Source organism: Physeter macrocephalus, chromosome 14 (assembly GCF_002837175.3).
Source record: "Physeter macrocephalus isolate SW-GA chromosome 14, ASM283717v5, whole genome shotgun sequence".
Lineage (NCBI taxonomy): Eukaryota > Metazoa > Chordata > Mammalia > Artiodactyla > Physeteridae > Physeter > Physeter macrocephalus.
This window is the reverse complement of record NC_041227.1, coordinates 120600902-120621611: the sequence shown is the minus strand read 5'-3', so window position 1 is coordinate 120621611 and position 20710 is coordinate 120600902. Positions and strand designations below refer to the sequence as shown.

Genomic DNA, 20710 nt, shown 5'->3' with positions numbered 1-20710 from the left:
CTAAAGGAAAACTAAGTGCATTAAAGCTTTTTCCAGCAAGTGTCTTGAAAGGACAGCAAAGAGGAGGAAGAATCAAAGTCATATTAGTACAAATCACTCTTTAATTGTAGACTGTACATGTCTGTACTAATTAAAATCATCTTGGATTTGGAGGAGACAGAACAGAGACAAAGATGCTATATGCTGGATGGAAAGGAGGCCGTGCCTGAGAATGGCACCTGCCCTGAGCCTGACGAGGAACTGGCCCCACTCAGCAGGAATCAGCCAAAGAGGGAAAAAAAACAGAAACAAAAACGAACCAAGAAAACCAAACCAGAACAGGAAGTATAACTTACAGAACTTCCAAAATAACCTGTGAATGAAGTAGAGATCTGGAGCCAGCATTTCTAACTCTTTTCCAGTAAGTTGGTTCACAATAAGGCAGGTACATTCAAGTACTGAGTTTTCCAGAATTGACTCTCTGTCTGGTCCTGGGGACCAAAGGGATTGAGTTGAGTCCCCCTAACCAGGTGTTCTGGTTAGTGATTAGGCAAAAGAAAAATCCAGCCAGCAAGTGCTACAACACAGCCCGCTAAGCTCCCTCCTTTCCACAGACTAGGTGGAAAAGACGAGAGCGACGCCAGCCTGCACCTATATGCATCCAGCTAAAACCTGACAGGTCAGCTGATTGGAGATATCACAGAGTCAGCAGGAAGAAATGAGAGGATACGGGTGAGGAAACATGAACCTAACACTTGATTTTTGGTGTCCAATTACGCGTTCATTTGGTACTGACTTTCAAAGCTCTGACGGTGGCCATCGGCTGGCCACAAGCATCTCAGGGTGGTTCAGCTGCTGTGACGCACTGGACACCGCAACGCAGGTTACCAACACTTCAGCCCTTGAGTGGTCTGTGTCATAAAAGTTGATGAAGACCCAGTGATTATTCAAGTAGCTCTGCACAGTGGCTCCACCAGCCCCATTGTGCTTGTGTCCAGGCCCCCAGCCAGCCACCTTTTCTTGGGAGCAGCCAGAGCTGAGTTCAAGGCATTGCATGGTGAAGGTTTCCATGACACGTCTTTGTAGGTAGCTCCTACCCCTAAGCCCTTTGTTCACTGTTGTCAGTCATGGTAGCTGGTCAGTCTGGAATTCCTAGAGGAGAAGGAGAGAAAGCCCCCGGGGCACACGCAACCGGGCGGCACAGGCCTGGTGTGGTAGCAGCAGCAGGCTGCCTCTGCAGGGTAGCTTCTCGAGAAGGGGGCAGCCCCGGGACAGACAGGCAGGGCGGGCGAGGCTGGCATGGGGTGCGTACATCCTGCCCCCTGGGGAGCCTGTTCCATTTTGTGGCAAAGATTCAGCAAGCAACTGGTTTTGTCCAAGGCAATTCTGCAGGAGAAAAATAACTATCTTTGAATCAAACCATCTAACCGTGACACCTCTGGAGTTATAAAAGTTGGAGGCCGAGAGGAACCGAGAGGGATGCTCGTGGGGAAGAAATGGGTCTTCTGCATACCCATTCATCCACCAGAGAAAGGGAGCTCTGGTCAGCCTTCCCCCAGCCTCTGCCTGCCTGAAGGTCCAAAGCAGCTAGCGTTCAAAGAGCTTATCTCGCCACATCTGGCACAGATGTGTGAAGACCCCTTTCCAGGCCTTTGTTCCCTCCTTCTCGAACCCTCTTTAGCCTATGGGCCTGTCTGTCGGCCTGGATGTCACTCCTCCAGAGATGCTGCCATTCTTTGCTACCAGACAAGCCTGGTGCAGAGCCACAGTGACACCTAGTGGTAAAGTATGGTGAAGCAAGGTGACATCCACAAAAACCCACTGTCTATGACTAAAATCTAAGGAAAATACTTACGGATATTAAATTAGATACGGATTAATTTTTCTGTTGGGTACATCTCTGGAATATAAAAATACCAATATTTAGAGAGGGGGTTCATAAACTACTATACAATATAAGGACCGAGAATACCTTTCTCTAAGCTGTTCTGTTTACAATCCAGGCTTAACTAAATTAGCAAACTTGTTATCTCTGGACAACGACCTGGGGTACTGTACATGATTCTAATTAGTGGAATTTTCCTGAGCCTTCGAGTTTACGTTAGACACATCTAGAAAGAAGGGCACATGGGAGAGGAACAAGAAGGGTTTGTGCTCTATTAACCTGGGACTTTTAATAGCGCACGTTTGCAACCCGGACAAGACACAACAGCAGATACAAAATGGTCTCCATTTTGTCCATGCCAAATTCTCATGTTACACAGGTTTTCCCTTTACTTTGTAAATAAACATTAATTTTTAATTGTTAATTGTGTGCCTTACTGATCCAGTAAATAAAGTAACCATGTCTCAGGAGTCCCTAAGAAAATTGCTGGAAAAGCACTTTAAAATCACTGCAAATATTTTTTTGTATTTAAAAACTCTTAATCTTTTTGATGCTTATATACAACAGTTATTTCTTGTGCTATAAATGTTGTGATCCACTGCTTGCTTTCTTTTCCTTTTTTTTTTTTCCCTTGAAAAATACACTAAAAGACAAGGGCGGTTTTGCTATTTTCTAATGAAGACATTACTCACACTTAAATATCCAGTATTTATCAGAGTTACAAATTCAAACAATAAAGTGCACCCATTTAAAGACATGATGTGATGGAAACCCATTAGTGCAAGAATTCTGGGTGAACGGAAGGTAGGATTTGGTGAGAAACCTGTAAGCTGAAGTCTGTCACCACCGTCTCCATTTCAGGGCGATGTGAATTGGATGAGTAGAACTTAACGGTTTCATGTGAAAAATCCCCCCCCCCCCACCTGAAGCCAGACACTGATTCAGCAAGGGCTGCTCTGGGAGGAGGCATCTCTAAGGTACAGCACTGAGATCATCCCGTGGCAGTGATGTAGCAAAACAGGGCACAGGCAGTCTGCTTACAAGGAAAAACTTTGTCTCCTGCTCCAATAAGGTCCAGTTGGCAATTTTTAGTCAAAAACAACCGGCGCCCAGTAGTGACAGTCACTCCCTCTTACAATAGCTAAAAAAGAATTGCATCTTGACTGTTGACAGTTTAGGTGTTTTGTCCAGTAAGGCATGGACCCTAAATCTGTCTGTCCTAGAAAATTCTAAGAGACACGCTTGGGAGAAGTGGCATCAGTGGTGTATTTGTAAAACTACAGCACCTGCTCGCCCACTTAGGTGAGTGCAGGTGGTATGTGTGGTGTTCCAAATAAACAAGGGGCACTTTTCTAATAAACACTGAGAAATTTTCACAATGTAGCAGCAGCTCCTCAGTGAGTAGTAGTTAAAAAGGGTAAGGTGCAAAGAACCCAACAGGGCTGAGACCTGGACAAAAAAAGCTGAGAGGCTGCTGGGCTCCTGGCTGTAGGCTGATGCTATATAGCTGTACATTTCACCTACTTTTTTTTTTTTTTTTTTTTTGCCGTACACGGGCCTCTTACTGTTGTGGCCTCTCCCGTTGCGGAGCACAGGCTCCGGACGCGCAGGTTCAGCGGCCATGGCTCACGGGCCCAGCCGCTCCGCGGCATGCGGGATCCTCCCGGACCGAGACACGAACCCGTGTCCCCTGCATCGGCAGGCGGACTCTCAACCACTGCGCCACCAGGGAAGCCCACATTTCACCTTATCGATGAGACAGAAAGAGAGAAGAGACACTGATGCCCACTCTGGGCTAGGTGAGTGGGAGATAGTCCTTAAGCATCAGAGAGAGTGGACAGAGGCTGGGTCTTGAGTTAGCCTTGCTGTTTACTTCTAGCACAGGACACACATCCTGGCCTGTTTCAGGCTTGGGGGTGGAGGGGTTCATCTATCTGGCAGAATCTAAGTTAGTAAAGAAGTGTTTCTGATTTCAGCTTCATGCTCCCCATGTCTTAACGATTCTTTCCGAGGACACTTACTATTACAAACAGGTCTGGTCGCATCTGGATTTTTATTCAGGAAACCTCCCTTCCTGTAGCCCTTTACTAACAAGAGCAGAATGATTCCTGGTAACAGCGACCGAATTCTCTTTTGTTTAGTTTTAGTTGTTTAGTTTGTTAATTTTAAGAGCTGATGTGCAGTCGCTACCAGGCCTGTGCTAAGGCTTTGATTTCAGTGTTCTTGCCGTCCATCTCATGCTGGCCTCAGTCACTCAAAGGACCGGTTAGCAAAGGACCACCAGACACAGGAGAGGTCTGGAGGGTGACTGGATCAGAAGACTTGCTGTCTACCTTATGTGCTCCTACCCAGGGCTGAAAGGGGTCTTTCTTCACCCTGAAACACTTTGCTGTGCCTGGCTTTTAAATATCAATCCCCAAACACTCCTACCTAGAAAAAGAAAAGAGTAAACAATTCCTGTAATAATAGATAATGAAACAATAGATCTTGAAATGGAGTTAGACAACATTTGCCATGGAATGCAATGGCCCTGGGTGCAAGCTCTGGGAATAAGTCTTACCGTCCCCAGAGAATTCAACTTCCTTCCCCCAAAATCAATTCTTCACTATACCATCTGGGTTTAAAAAAAAAAAAAAGTAGAACAAAATCTGGCTCTAGGCAAAGATCCAACTTAACAGGATTACTGCACCAGTTAACCTCCGGAAGAGTATGCTTTTTGTGGAATATGATGCTCGGTGATGTTATCAGAACCCAAAAAGTAGATTTCTCCAAGACAGATTTTCTACAGCCTTTCACTGAGAATCCAGAACAGTCTTTCTCTCTCTCTCTATGTATTTATTTATTCTCTCCCCCACCCATGGAAAATCGGTAGCTTTTAATGGTTAATTTGGCTAAAAACGTAAAGAAAAACTCAGTGAATTATTTAAAAATATGCATGATTCTCATCCAATTTCCTCGGCTGATTGAAATATTTAAAGGGCTGGTTGTTTTCTGAATGTTCCTAAAATGCCTCTTGGGAAATCCATGTAGTGACATTTCAAATAACTGTATAGGTGCTTTCTTATTTCTTCTCTTTCTCCTTGATCCTTTACCCCCATAGGAAGACCAGCGATAATCTAAACGAACATTCTAGACCTGATGGCGGCAGGGAGCTGGCGGTCCAGGGGAGGAGACCATGGCACAAGAATGCACTGGGGCTGCTATTTGGATAACACTGGATAAGAATGCAAAGGCAAAGGGGCATCACACTCTTTCTAAAGTTCCTAGAAGAAAACGAACAAGAACATCTTATTTTTGTAAAAAAGGAGAAAGACATTTTACACAACAAGAACATCAGTGAAAGCGATTGTCTCCTGGAAAAAGCTGACCAGTGTGTCTGATCTCCCTGGGTTAAAGCACACGGCACAACAATCTCCTCGTTGGCATCTGAAGAGAGGGAGAGGGCGTGTGGCTAGGGTACAGACAAAAGAAACCCAAGTCCTGGCTCCCCGGAGGACAGCTTCCCAGTTGGCTGCATGCAAAGGATTTCGGCATGTGGGCTGCCACCTCTGAACACCACGCGGAAACTACATGAGAAATTAAGCCAGAGAACTACCTCGAATGTGGAAACCAAGCCTGAAAATGTGCAGTGAACACATAGGGGTCTCACTCCAACACACGTCTTTTAAACATTAGACTCCACAAATGGTCTCTTTGGTTTGATAGGGGACGTCTGCCCATGTCGAGAGTCCCGGGACAGCTGCCTGTGCAGGTTGTCCTGGTACGCCTGAGCCACAGGGAGGGTCCGAGCCACCTTCACGTCGGGGTACGAGGAGGCCTGGCTAACTCTCTCCAGCAGGTCTCCGCGCGACCCGTTAGCCAGCATCCCGTGGGGGCTGTAGTAATCGTCCTCCAGCAAATGGCCGTTCTGTGCATTGTTGGTTTTGTTATAAAAGGCAATGTTGCTGATGGATGACGGCGGACTGAAGGACTCAGGCTGAGGCAGGTTGCCTGGAGACGTAGGACTGAGAACGGTATCCACTGATGACACTGCCCAGGTCCGATTCTGCTGGTGAAGGTGGGGGTACTGTTGAGTCCGGGCTGTTTTATCTATGATCCCCATGAATGGTGTGGTCCTGGATCGGGTGGGCTCACTAGGGTAACCTCCCTGAGTGGGAGACACTGGCGACAGCTCGTCACATGACCTATCGTATGCCGGTTTCAGTGGGATCTCCATTTGTTGAATCGAGGAAGATGGCCGGAAGGTAGGAGTTAGGTTGGAGGCGGATGAGATACTGTTGCTAGATGGAGAGAAACGAAGGCCTACGCTTTGAGAGTGCAGCAATGGCCTGGGAGTTGGTGGGTGGGGTTTGATTTCATTAGGGTTGACACTAATAGGTCTTCTGATTAAATGTGACACATCGGGGGAACCTAGTTGGCTGGAGGAACGCTCCAGATCTAGTTTTGAGTGACAGACTGGGTAATAGGATGCGGACTGGCTACGCCCAATCTGTGGCGTCTGGCTGTATCTCACGCCACCTCGATAGGCGGAGGAAGGTCGCTGGGGAAGGTCTTCTTTGGTCAACCCTCCATGCTGACAGATGGCGCCTGCACTCAGGCTGGCCTGCACATGCTGCACGGGTCTCCCATCCCCTACAATCCCCCCGATTGACCCTTGATAAACCAGCCGGCTCTGACTTACTCCTATGTCTCCTTGTGAAGACTGGTATTTACCAGCCATCGAATGGGCCACTTGGCCATAGGCCCCTGTGGAGATGACAGTGCTCGAATGAACTGCTGAGCTGGGCTGGTTGCTTCTCACAATCTGGGCTTTGGCCGGCTGGAGCCTGAGCCCTTGCTGGGGCACTGCCACAGGAAGCTGGGGCATCTGGTAGGGCCGCTGGGCCATCTTGGATAATGGAGATTTCGGTCTGCCAGGAAGCTGACTAACGTTTGTTTCTTGCTGATAGCGCACAGGGGAGCCTGACTGGGATCTATAGACACTCATGCTTTCCGCTGGAGGGCTGGCCCGATACTGAGGGCCTCTGCGGAGAGGGGACGGGGGAGGGCTCGGGTATTCCTTGCCCTGCCCTCCCACAGGAGGAGGGCTGAAGCGGTAAGATCCTCCCTGATGAGCTGGGGAAGTATGCGGGGGACTAGGCCTGTAATGCGAGTTCTGGTGAGTCGGAGAAAGAGCAGGTGAGGTGGACTGATAGCTCTGCCTAGTGGGAGAACCTACAGAACTACCGGACCGGAAGTCAAAAACCTGATGAGAGCCAAGAGGTGAGCTGGAGATGTAGGCCGCGTCACGGTGGGCCGGGGAGGAGGGCGGGCTCTGGATTATCGGGAGCCCCTGGCTGGGCCGAGCCTCCGTCTGGAGGCCGATGGACACATTCTCAACATCTTGTTCCAAGAACTCCTCCTCGAGTATGTCCTGCACGGAGTAGATATCTTCATGCTGGGGTTCGGGTTCTGTTTCTTCCGGTAACTGCTGCTGAGGCTGCTGCTGTGCCGCCGGCGGCTGTTGCTGCATCTGTCGACACTCTTCCTCCACTCTCAGCAGAAGTCTCTGGATCTCACGGTTGTTTGGACACAGCTTGATGGCCTCGTTCAGGTCCTCTAAGGCTGCTGCAAACTGTCTGCTTGACAAAATGTAAACACAGGAACTGCAGTTATTCTGAATCAACAGGAACCACCAAGAGCTGAGAACACGGTCACTGTTTCAGAGAACTGTTAGCGTCTGGGGGCATCTGGGGGGCTTTGGTTTCATCTGCTTTGTAAGGAAGGAAATAGGTAGGCTGTCATTCCAGAAGAGTCCAGAATGATTCCCTAGCCAGTTCAGCCTCCATCTTCCCTCTGGCCTCTCTGGGATCAGTGGAGAAATGTCCCCATTTTGTCAGTCCAGCCAGGCCCTTCAGGAAGTTTCTCTCAGTGTCCAAATGCACACCAGGTGGTATGAGGGTTGGGTGGGGTTGTCATTTACAGGGTCACTGTCAATTAGCTTAGGAACAAAACAGTAACTACGATATTTAAAATCTTGCTGATCCAGCAGAATTTTTTCTTTATATTTTAGCTCCAATTTTCAGGCCTGTTCCATCCTAGGCAAGAACCCTGTCCTCTGCCCTTTCTACCCCTCACCCCACAGCACTGCGGCTTCTCCATTCGCTACATCAAAGCTGGGCAGGTATTAGGCTTGCTGACTAGAAAACTCAGATTCTAATCTACAAATAAGGACACAAACAGAGATACTCCCATCCTCTCTATTAACCTTGCCCAGAAACGGGGCAATTGGCCTTGTGGGGGAAGGAATAATCCAAGGGGAAAGAGAATTTGACAGTCAAGCTTCTGTAAGAACTCTGCTGCCCCAGCTAATTAAGACTAAGATCACTGCCACCGTCATCACTAGACTTAACCTGGGTTTGATTTTCAGGACCACATGCCCCCTGGTCATAGCTGTGAACCCGAAGCAGTTCTTTTACAGGCAGAGTTGGGGAGAAGGGCAAGGCGCCGGGCAGGAGGCATTAAGGACAGTGACAAGTTATCTAAAGATCACTGATGGCAGTTTCTAGATCTTTCTGGAGCCTTTCCTGCCCACTGGCCAAACCACAGCAGATGGGGCATGAGAGATGGGGTTTCTCTTGGGCCCTCTCAGTCCTGGCAGCAGGACCTCCTGTCTAGATGCGTGTGTGGTGTGGTGCTGGGAGGGGTGGGTATGTGAGAAGGAGGCTTGATGCCACCAGACTTGAGGAGAGCCCCAGGAGGAAGACTAAATGATCCAGGGAATCTCCCAAATGCCTGTAAGAAAAGAAAGAGGAGCCTGTGATATATGACCCATCCTACTTTCCCCTCTAAAAGGGCTGGGAGGATATTCTGCTCAAGTGACCTCCTCTTAAGCCACCAGTGTCTCTACGCTATCTGCTTTGGGGGTTAAAAAGCGACTGAGATATGGCAGAGGCTTCTCGGAAGAAGGTGCCATTCTCCAACAATGAAAAGGCAGTTTTCTCCCAAAGTAAAATGCTCTAGAACTCCACAGCCCCAAAGAGTTGCCAGCTGTACGATGCGTTCTGTGTGATGGGAGCCATCCCCAAAGCTTGGTCCTGCGAGTCCTCAGGGACAGACATATGGCTCTGTCCGATATGCCCCAGGATGGTCTATGTTGCCTTGGCCAGATTTTCAGAAAAGAGAGCTCTTGCTTCTCACCCTCTCTCTCTCTCTCCTCACCTGCTGCTGCGTTTTGCCCTTGCTCTTGCATAGTAAGCTTCATAAGATTTCGGTTTCAGCTCCAGGGCCTTAGTAGCAAATTCCTCCGCCATTCCAAAATCCTGTCATTACAATAGGTGTGCAAATGAGTCATTGAAGAGATATAAAAAATAGACAGCTTGGGAATAAAACAGATTATATGTACATTTCTTTGACATTTATGGACGGAACACCTGGGATTCTTGACATGCCTGGCATGGCTCTAGCCACGTGGCCCAGACTGAAAGTTCCTTCTGCCTTTTGCCCTGTGTGGCCCTGCAATGGCTCACAGGAATTCATCTGCCCGAAAGTATGAAAATATTTTTAATTTGTCCTCTTTCTGCCTTTGTAACATAGTTCTGGTCCAGCAGCCAAATGTCAACCCACTGAAGCTCTTGAAGTTGGAAACCCGAACTCTTGTTGCACACGCGTATATGAGGCAAACACACAAGTCGACGCCTCATGTGTACCCTCATCCTACCCCACACCTTTCTGCCGCACTCACTATTCCTTGGCTATAAAGGGATGAGAAATAAGTCTAGGAAGATGGGATTTGTGTAAAAAAGAAATGACTGGCTATGGAGACTCGATGGAGGAGGGATGTCAGACAGGCTTGTGTTCAATTCTCTGCTCTGCTTTGTAAGCCCTCAGGGTGTGTTGTGTGTTTTCTTATCCATATGGACCTCCCAGGTAGGATTAAGAGCAATGAAGCATTTGAAAGCTCCATACACAGTCCCTGGCACACAGGAGATGCTCAATGAACAGTAGTTTCCATTCTGTTTCATAGAGGCTTCTCTGGCCTGCTCCTTCTCTTAACTTGTTCCTTACTTAGGAAACATTTAAAATTTAAATAATAATAATAATAAAACAAGAGAGAAGACTGGCTGTCACTGGGGCCTGTGCTGTCACCTCATCTCTTAATCACTGAGGCTCCCTAGAGGAACACGGTCTCATCTGTCCTCCTTCTGAGAAGCCCTGGGAACAGGAACCAGGGGAACGAAGCCATAGTCTTCAAGACACCCTTACAAACTAAACTAAAGGGGAAGGTTTTCTCCTCTTTTACTATCAAAGCCATAGTACAGCATAGTAGCCTCTGGTTACACTTGTGAGTCCTAAGGCAGAACAAAGGCCCTGGGGTGGAGGTGAAGTTGAAAAAAAAAAAAAAAAGAAAAAAAAATTAATGGGCAACTTTCTACATAGGACGACAGACTTCAGGTGGTCCTGGGAGGTGATTAACTGTTTCTGATCCAACGTGAAGCTAGAGAGGAAGTGTTCTATTTTATAGCATCGGCTTCCAGCTCTACGGTTTTAACCTTTCCCCTTAATTTTTTTCTTTTGGGACAATCATCATTTCTGGGAAGGTTACAGAGTATTTTTAAGAAGCAGACTATCTGTGAGGCAAAAAGGCGGCCAGCAGGTTGGCAGCAGCTTCGGAGCTTTGTCTAACTCTCAGTAACTGGAGCTGGAGGAGACCCTTGCTGCTGTTTCCTCTGTTTCACGTAAGAACCTCACTGCCTTTCCCCGAGAACCTCTCCCACATCCCCACTCTCCTCAGCACCTGGGAAAACTCTGCCTCTTAGGGCATCACTGTGCCCTCTGAGATACCCAAGTCTATTTATCAGGGCGCTCATTTCATTGCCATCTAAAGATGGATGATAGAAAGGTCACTTTTCCAGAACCGATAGCAGATCTCTTGCTACTGAGGCTGAAAGCTCACTTCTGTACACCTGAGTTCTCTATCCCTTTATTCAAACATTCCTGTTTGGCTTGGATTATTTTTATCTCCTGAGGAACCATGAGACCTCAGGCTAGTGGATGTCAGAGATTCCTGACATGATCCTGGCTATTCCCAGGATCTGAGAGAGGGTTCTTGGCCCAGGAGTGTCTGCAGGTCAAGGGAGCAGTGCCTGAGGGCATTAGAGGCTGTATCTGCAAGGCTGGCAAGAAGGACCAAGGACTATTTAGGGGATAACAAAGGACCAGGAGGAGTTCTAAGACTCCCTCTGTGACAAGAAGGGACATGTCATGTTAGAATAAAAGGACGAAGAAAGAAGTGAAAAGGTGAAGATTAGCCTTAGAAATTAAACCTTGAAGTTCATGGTCCTGGGCCCTCTTTCCAGCCCTTCCTTAAATGACTAGGGGGTCTACCAGTAAGGAAGGGAATGACTAAAATTTGTATCTAATTGCAGCTGGAATTCCAGTGACCACTGCTCTCACATTTTCCCAAAGACCAGAAAACTGACTTGGGGGCAGGGCAGGATGATGATGGCATTCCAATCACTTTCAGCAGGAATCAGGAAAATTCAGAAAGCTACAAAGTGCCCACAGGATTAACTTTTTTATAGTTTGAGGTACGGATTGTACTTAGACTTGATTTCTTTCAAATTGCAAATGTCAGTGCTCTGTGAAGGACAACCAAGTTCCAAATGGGGCAGACAAGGATTTCAGGGGCCTGGTAAAAGCTAGTGCATGACATGGACCGTCAACTTCCAGGACTGCAGAAAGGCGCTGGGATGAGAGGGACTTACGTTCATTTTCCTGCGACATCGAGAGAGGTTGAGGAGGAGAGACACTTTTAGTTCCCGGAAGGTTTTCAAGTCCTCACCAAACCCTTCTCTAGGGAATTTCTTCAGAGCGTACTGGTAGCGCTGGGCAGCTTCCTTTACTTTCCCTTTCTAGCGGGAGCACAAGATAGCAAAACACACTGTTGGTCTGCTGAGCAGTGGAGGAGGGTTTGCTCCCACCCCCTTTTCCTCTCTCCGCAGTTACTACTAAGGGTTAGCCCTCCCAACACCAGCCCTGACGTGAGAGCAAAAGGGTCCCGTCTTTTCTACTGGAAGCTCAGCTGGCAGGCGAGGGCTGACGAAGGGGATTCCCAAGATACAAGCCAGAGAAACAAAGTCTTGGCGTATGAAAGGCCTGGGACCCCAGCTTCCCAACTGGACTCCCAAGGAACTGACCTTGATCATTTCAAAGGAGGTTTTTCTCGACCTGATCTCCCTAGGACACATAGCATTTCCCAGTCCCAATCACTCCAAAGTTATTACTACTTCATTACATTTGTCTTATCTGGAAATTCTTTTTGTTCCACCTTGCCAGTCCTCTACAAGAGGCCATTCTCTTCCTCACAAAAGATGTGGGAGCTAAAGCAGTCTAGCTGTTGCTCCCCTAATCTCATGGCATAAAAGAATATCAATGAGTCTTCCCCTGTTTTTCGAAAAGGCATGGGGTAGGGTGGTGGTAGAGAAGTGAAATTTACAATTTGTGATTCCATCTGACTATGTCAGAGGGATTTTCCAAGATGAGGTAAATCTATGACCCACCTAGGGACCTGGTCACAGGGGCCCTGAACTTTTCTTACATTTTGCATCTGAAAATCTATAAGCTGAGTCCAGAATGATGCAGGAGGCATCTCATACTCTGTTAGCTGACCTTTATCCATTCCATTGCTTCTGTATAGTTGCAACTCCAACCAGGGATCCTGATCTTTTATTTTCTCTTTAGACCCTTTCACTGAGGGTAGATTTGGGAGTCTTCCAAGGCAGAATTCTGGGTAGGAGCAGGAGTAGCTCTGCCTGTTTAGGAGGTAAGACTCCTTGTCTTAGGACGCCAGAAGTTACGTTATAAACAGGCCTGAGATTCTTGACAGCAATGCCATTCTCAAGTCCATAAACATGACACCTTGAGAGGCCCTTCTTTGAAGTCATGTAAAATCATGGCTGGGTCAGAACTCAAGTTTCCTAGAAGCCTAAGAGTCCTAGATTACAATAACCCTCACTCAAAGGGTCTTCGGGAAATACAACTCTATTCCCAGGAGCTCTGTATACTCCTTACACAAGGCGGAAGTAACGTGCATCACAATCATTTCCTCATCTTTGGGCCTGGGCATGTCTCAGTGACACCCGCTGCCAAAAGCTGGGCCGGATTTGTATTTACTTTAGGAGAAGATTCAGCTAATCTTTTTTTTTTTTTTTTTTTTTGTGGTATGGGGCCTCCCTCTGTTGTGGCCTCTCCCGTTGCGGAGCACAGGCTCCGGATGCGCAGGCCCAGCGGCGCGCAGGCTCAGCGGCCATGGCTCACGGGCCCAGCCGCTCCGCGGCATGTGGGATCCTCCCCAGACTGGGGCGCGAACCCGGTTCCCCTGCATCGGCAGGCGGACGCGCTACCACTGCGCCACCAGGGAAGCCCCTCAGCTAATCTTAACACAGTGAGATAACTCTGACATGGAAAGTTCTTAAGGGACTTCCTGCAGCCCATGGGAGTTTGTGTGTGTTAGGGTATGGAGCCTTCAGCTTGAATTGTGAGTACAAGATGACTTCATACCTTTTTTGTGGTCGTTCAGTGAATGACTTCAAGTAAATCTTATGATTGCTATTTGTCTTGGTTTCCTTTTCTTCCTCAGGGATGCCGATTAGCTATTATTACTACAGATTTTTAAATCTACATATATATTAAATATAAAAGCTAAGATTGATGCCTCTTTCCCACAGACTGGAAATATCTGCGCTATGTAACTTTTCTTTTACTTGTCCCATGGTTTCCAGGCTCCAATGAAGAGATGCCATGTAGAATCTATGTATCTGCCTATTACTGACCAGGTAAAACTAGGTCTTTAGGTTCATCAGCTGCAGGCACGTGCAGGCTACTCTTGCTCTCTTGTTGAGAAAGCAAAAACCTGGGATCCTCAGCTTATGAGCCCGCCACTGAGGGATGGCATTGCCTCTACAACCGAGGGTGAGACCTGCTGAGACTTTGGGAGATTCTACAAGTAGAGAACAGTCAGCGGCTGTCTGGAGGACACGGTTCCTTCCTCCCCTCACCTTATAAAACATGTCCCCCTCTTCCATCAGCTTGCTCAGCAGGATGATCATGATGTCTGGTTTGGAGGTGGCCATCGCCCATGTGGCTGGACCTGTAGTGTACAGGATGCATGATGGGTAAAAAACTCATACAATGTAAGGGTGGTAGAAAGCTAGGTGAAAAAAACACCCTTGGGGAATTTCTGCTGAGAGAACAACTTGCTCCACAACAATGGCCTCATCTTTTAGAACTGGGAGTGTCTTAGTAACTCCCACCGCCAAGAAGCTGCGTTGGATTTGTATTCACCTTAAAATAAGAATGTTTGAACTGTCTGAGTTTGCACCATTGGAGGGCAGCAAAGCCTGCGTGTTGTATTTGGGCAGGCGATGGCTTAGTTTGGAGTTATTTTAAATAAGGAAATTGGGGGAAAGGGTTTACATTAAATGTCACCATAAGATTTTAAAACTCCAAAAAGGGTAATTTATTTCAGAATCTGGGACTCAAAACCCCCAGCTGTTTAGTCTCAATTTTTAAATACGTTCTTTGCAGAAGGGAAACCATGTAAGACTCTAAAGGCTCCCCTAATTTGTAAGTACTGAATAGGACTCCTGGGATTCATGCTGAACCAGGAGCACGGTTCCAATGTGAAACAAGCCAACCTGACTGAGGACTACTTTACCCACAAAGAGAAAGAAAAGGTTAACTCGATTAGTTTACGGATGCCTGAATTATTTACCAACTAAGCTTTTCAGGGTTAGTTATCAAATGTTCAAGTTATTCTCTACAACAGTCATTAAAAAAAATCTTCTTTTAAGGTGAAGTAAATTAAAAGATTAGAGGTGTAGGGAACTCATGCAGGCTAAATCAAAGAGGAGAAGGCAAAGCTGACCAAGCCATCAGACCACGCCTGATGCTGACAGCGGTGAAATATACCTCGTGGGCGACTCGGTAACGTCTGACAACCTTCAAAGAAAGGAGAAAACAAAAAGTTGTAGGAGAGGAAAAAAAAATGGATGAAGGTGAAAAAAAAAAAAAAAAGAAGGAAAAAGCAGCAGTGAGAGGCAGGCAGCAAAAAAGCCAGCATATCAGCCAACCCTTGTCTACAGGTCTGAGGGATGGGGAGCGGATGGGACAGCAGCCGCAGGGACTCGGGAGTCCAAAGCACATACAGAGCAAGGGAAAGCGAAGGCTGTGGCCGTGCAGGGATCCAGGATGCTCACAGGGCGGGGCTGCTACCCAGGCATCAGCGCTGAGATGTGCTTAAGGTCAGAGCAGCCTCCTGGCTAAGGCTACTCGGGGCACGGCAGATAACCGTGTGATTTTGGACACAGGGTAGTGGAGACATGGCTCAGATGGTGCTTTCTCTGGGCCAAGAGTCTTTCTGTTCACTTGGACAATAACTGGGCCAGGGCAGAGGGGAAACTATATACACTCACACCACACACCCAGGGCAGCCAGACCACTGGACCAGTCTGGCCCCTGGGCACAGATGGCCAGCACCTTCTTCCTTTTTCCTACCTATCTTGGCTCCTTTCTTCAGAAGAGTGACAACAACAGAAGTGTTCCGGCACCCCACTGCCCTATCCAAAGGGCGCATTCCACTGTAGTCAACGTGCTCGATCATGGCCCCATGATCCACCAGGAACTGGACCTAGGACACGGATGAAGCAGCGCAGTTAACCCAGGTGTAACGGCTCACACTGCTGCACTCAGGGCTCTGGCTGCTGCCTGCCCTTTATTCAACTACTGGTTTGAACCAGGCTGGACAGGCATGGTATTCCAGGCCAGACCTATGTTCCTGGTCTTTAATGGTGTTTTGAATGTTCCCGCCCTCGAGCAAGTATAGATCTGAGAACTTGATATCAGGAATCATCAATCCCAGATAACACAGTGGATAGAGAACCTTCCCTATTCTTACCACCCCGAGGCTTGGTTAAAGGCACTCACCACCTCAGCATCACCATAGAAAGCCGCCAGATCCAGTGGGGTGCGGCCATTCTTGTCAGCATGGTCTGTGGCAGCTCCATTATCCACCAGAGAACGTACTACTGAGAGATGACCCTTCAAACAAGCCCAGCTGAGGGCTGTCAATCCTTCTTTGTCCATTAGCGCGATGGAGGCACCTACAAGAGCAGGCATAACACAGGGCTGAGGAAACATGAAAAACATGAAAATTCACAGCAGGAGGGAAAGCTGGTATTTAAGGTGTACACCCGGCCAAAGCACAGCTTATGTTTCTGGTATGTGAGCTGTCTTTTGAGAAAACTGTTAACAAAATTGCTCCCACAAGCTGTCAGTACAAGAGTCCAGTTCTTTGACAGGGCAGCCCATCCTGGGTTGTGCATAATCTCTCCCCAAGCTTACTGTCTATCCTTAAGTTTCATTACTCCTCTGTGAGAATCCTCAACTTTGGCCAAAATGGATGTGCTCACCACTTCTAGGATCTCCCACAAGTACTCCTGTATCCTCACTTCCAGTTATGTTGCTCCCATGTGTGGATACCTTTTTTCTCCCCATGACTTACCTCACTTCTACCTGTTCTCTAGGAACCATCTCAAACCTTCCTGTCTCCAAAAAGCTTCTCCCACCCACTGTTACCTCATCTTGAACCTGCTTGACATATGTCACCTTATTCTGTTATTAATCTTTTTCTTAATGTATCCCACTTATTTGTAATAAATTCTCAGTGCATGTTTTCTGAACTTGGCAAAAATCTTCGATTTCTAATAGTATAAACTCCTTGAGAGGTTCTCATAAAATAAGGAGCTCAGAACATGTTTATCACTGATGACAGTACCAGGCCACCTTCTCCCGCCTTAGAATGGGAGGGAAACGGACTCATGGGAAGAGACTGAGCCCAGGCCAGGAAGGAAATCAGGAGTTTAATTAAACTAGTCAGCCTTCAACAACCCCATCCCCACTCTTTTATCCTATTTTATATTCTGCATCTTCTTCCCTTCAACATTTCTATTTTCACCTGTGAGGAGCAAGCACACTTGACATACTGTTTTGTAATTAGTCTAAAATTCAATATACGTTCGGTTCTCAGCCTAGACTGTAAGCTCTTGGATGGCAAAGAGCCTGTCGTTCCCTTGCTAGTTTTGAAGAGTACCTAAGATGACTCTTTCCACACAGTTGGCATGACATGCTAACTAAATTAGAGATCAACTTACTGCACACACAGTACATTTTCCAGGCTGCCTCCTCAGCTGGACAGGATTCAGATGTCAGATCAAGCTTAGGACCTGCCTCAGCCAGGCTCTGGGGCTACTCAGCAGTTATGTGGCCTATCACCTCTGTATCCCTAGAGGCCAGACAACCAGACTTTGTGGCTTCCCATAACAGGATGAAGGGTTGGAAAGTACGATACTTCTAACCCTGAGGAGAGCCATCCATGTACTGGGTTATCTTTTCACAATGGTGTAGTTTGCAACTAAAACACTGACTCGAACATGGAATGAATGTGAATATGGGACAGAATCTAAGGAGTTTTCTCAGATGCAACATCTATAAATTTCCTGGACAGAGTCTTCAGGGGTGGAAAAAGCAGGATAAGAAGGTTCTGGATGTATGTTACAGATAAATTGATTTTACAAAGATAAGGGAAGCTGGAATTTAAGAAATTAAAAGGAGATACATATGAAAAAAAACCATGTATTCAATTTCCTCCGAAAATTCAATTTGAAATCTTCCTCTTCTCTCTTTTCTTCTCCTGGCAGTTAACAGAATCACAGTTCTCCCAAATATCCATTTTAGAACTTTGGAGTTATCATCAACTCATCTATCCTTACATCCTGCATGTAATCAACCCTTATATCCAAAATCTTTTTTGCACTTGGCCCTCCTGTTCTATCCTAACAGCTACTGCACCTGGATTCGCATTGCCTCTCATCTGCTCAAAGACAATGGCTTCCTAATTGATCCCCAGGTCCACTTTAATCCCTTCATCAACTCTACTATTCACACTACTGCCAAAGTGATTTTTCTTTTCTTTTTTTTTTTTAAAGCGCAACTCTGGCACTGATTCCCTTTTTAAAAATCTTGAAAGGCTCCCTACTGCCTTCAGATAAGTCCAAACTCTTTTAAACTGCTCCTTTTCAATTTCTTTCCACATACATTTCCAATTTTATTTCCCAACAGTCCTCATGTACGTCACTGGACAACTTGCATATTTCCCCAAACCTGTCGTGTACTGTTTCTCCTCTCTGACCTTTCATTTACATTACATCCTCTCCCTGAATATAGAACATTTTTCCCATTCAAATTTCAAAGTCTGTCCTGTTCTAACTCAAATACCTTTGTCATCAGAGTACTTAGGATTCTCTGCTTTTTAAGGTAGTTCCTTATCTATGTTTTATCCCCTCCTTGCCAGATTATAGACCCTTTGAAGACATGGATTGTAGTGTATTTATTTTAAAAAATCACTCAGTTCCTAGCATAGTGTTTTGCGGATAACGTAGGCTAAATAAACTTGGGTAGGTTTGTTGATTGAGAGAAAGTCTCTGATTTAAGTGCGAAAGAATGAAACAGTACGAAGACGGGAGACCAGGATGCCTGCAGCGTAAAGGGAACAAATCTCTGGGATCTGTGTCTGATGAGCTTCTACGGGCTCGAGGCAGACTGTGTGCAGTCATCTACAGCTTATCTGTGGTGAAGGGGTCCTGCCTTTTCCAGTAGACTCAGGTTGTTCTGGGACATTTACTCCTGCCATGTTTTATCCTGAGAAGCTAGGCATATCTCCCTTGCTCCTCCAGCCCCCTCTTAGCAGAAGGATAGATACCATGAAACCAGGTTTGTTTGGTGGCTTGTATTGGGGAAGCAAGAACCACTCTGTACATGGGGAAAACCCCGTTTACTCATAGGGGAGGCTTGTTGGAATGGAGTAAAAGCTGGTCACAGTCACACCACCTCCTGCTTGAGGCAAATGCTCAAGCTCCACTAGATGGTACTGCAGAGTCACCAGTGACTGGAGCTTTTCTACTACAGAGGTTCCCCTGTCACTTGCTACTGTTCTGTATAGATGACTGAGGTCAGAGCCATTGAAGGGAATGCTTTGGATAGTGTGACCACAATCTCCTTTAACTTATTTCCCGTTCACCAGGAATATGTGAATGTTGGTAAATGTCAAAAGGAATTTATTACAATAGGAGGGTAATAATACCCTGATGCCTCAAATAGGGTCCCACGGTCAACAATCATTTCAACTTCCATTTGCCTCCTTAGGATACAAGAAAAATAGTTGTGCAGGCTTACAAAAGAATTGATAAAGTCAAAATATGATCCCTGGAAGATGAACATTTATTGAGTGTACATTAAAAAAAATCAAAGTTGGGAGATTAAAGAGCTTAGATTATGTAAATTTGATTAGGATACCAAAAACCCCTCAAGCCATAAAGAAATAAAGAATGTCAGAATTAGAAGGGTCCCACTGTGTATGAGAAGAGAGGAGACGGACTTTCATTTTCTAACCAACTGGCTTAAGAATATCCATTCTCAACTCCTCTTGGAATCCATCCCTGGAAATCATGAGTTGCTTGGGTTGTTATGGGCACTGATCATCAAGCTCTGGCATCATAGGACTGACCTTGAGCAAGGAGAAAGTCCACAGTTCCCAGGTGGCCTTCGGAAGCCGCCATCATCAGGGGAGTACGGCCCTGCTTGTCCGCCATGTTGACATCAGCTCCATGGGTGAGTAAAAGATCAACAATCTGCAGGTGCAGAGAAGCAGGGACCAATCAGCCAGGAAGCGCTGCTGAGCAGACACACGCACGCCCTCCCCAACACTGTGAGAACTCCCCGCGAGTCACCTCTAAAGAAACTTTCCACTGCAAGAACCCCCTGCGTGGTCTAGTACCATGGGATTCGATCTCTGACTGTCTCAGGGACAGCCAAATGAGAAGAACTCAACTCTAAATGTCCGACTCAGCCACTCAATAAAAAACAATTCAAGATAACAAAGGCCAAGATGTAGACTAAACAACCCCATGATGGAAGCACCAACACCTATGTCAGTGCCATTTTACTGGCTTCCAGGGGTTGCAAACCTGCCTGCAGTGAATATTTACAACTGAACAGAATACAGTAAATACAGAATACAGCCTCTGATAACTCTTTAGCACTGTTTGGCTCCTAGGACTTTTTCCCTACTTAAACATTTTCAAAGATTATAACCAATATACTTTTTTTTTCCATCCTAAATATATAAATTAGCATTTATCCAGAATCCAAACATCTGGAAAGATCGCATAACTAGAATTTACACGTACCACATTTTCTTTCTGCAAGTCTGAGACACACCTGCTGTAAGTGGTTAGCAGGGATCTGTTGAGGTTTGAACCTTCCAGAGACCCTGGGGATGTTGTGAAGTGTGAGAAGGAGGTCACTGCACCACCAGGCCAAAAGTAGCTAGTCCTTCTATATGATACAGATCATCAGGAATGATCTGTATTATACAGAATGTATGAATGTTAATTTTCTGACATATTCTCAATTAACCAGAATATTAATAACAGAGGCCCAAGTCTTCAAACCCAGTGACTGCTGGATAACCCAAATTTTGTGATTTTTTTGCTCTCTGCTTCCTAAGTTCCCACCCAGGAATGTAGATTGATACAGCCACTATGGAGAACAGTATGGAGGTTCCTTAAAAAACTACAAATAGAACTACCATATGACCCAGAAATCCCACTACTGGGCATATACCCTGAGAAAACCATAATTCAAAAAGAGTCATGTACCAAAATGTTCATTGCAGCTCTATTTACAATAGCCAGGACATGGAAGCAACCTAAGTGTCCATCAACAGATGAATGGATAAAGAAGATGTGG

At 46.4% G+C, this 20710-nt stretch overlaps 1 protein-coding gene across 8 annotated transcripts in view; it reads right to left on the bottom strand.

Annotated features, from left to right (window-relative positions):
* Positions 1-2470: 2470 nt before the first annotated feature.
* Positions 2471-20710, bottom strand: part of TANC2 (tetratricopeptide repeat, ankyrin repeat and coiled-coil containing 2) — a 374683-nt gene continuing 356443 nt past the window's right edge. For 6 of the 8 annotated variants that reach the window (XM_024130199.3, XM_028499426.2, XM_024130198.3 and 3 more), the window contains 8 exons: positions 19467-19590; positions 15830-16005; positions 15401-15533; positions 14816-14845; positions 13903-13994; positions 11611-11757; positions 9065-9165; positions 2471-7482 (listed from right to left, as the gene is read on the bottom strand). In XM_024130199.3, coding sequence (XP_023985967.1) covers positions 5529-7482; positions 9065-9165; positions 11611-11757; positions 13903-13994; positions 14816-14845; positions 15401-15533; positions 15830-16005; positions 19467-19590 — 2757 coding nt within the window. In that variant the 3' untranslated portion in view covers positions 2471-5528. The remainder of the gene's footprint in view (positions 7483-9064; positions 9166-11610; positions 11758-13902; positions 13995-14815; positions 14846-15400; positions 15534-15829; positions 16006-19466; positions 19591-20710) is intronic. The other 2 variants (XM_024130201.3, XM_024130206.3) reach the window with 1 other exon arrangement.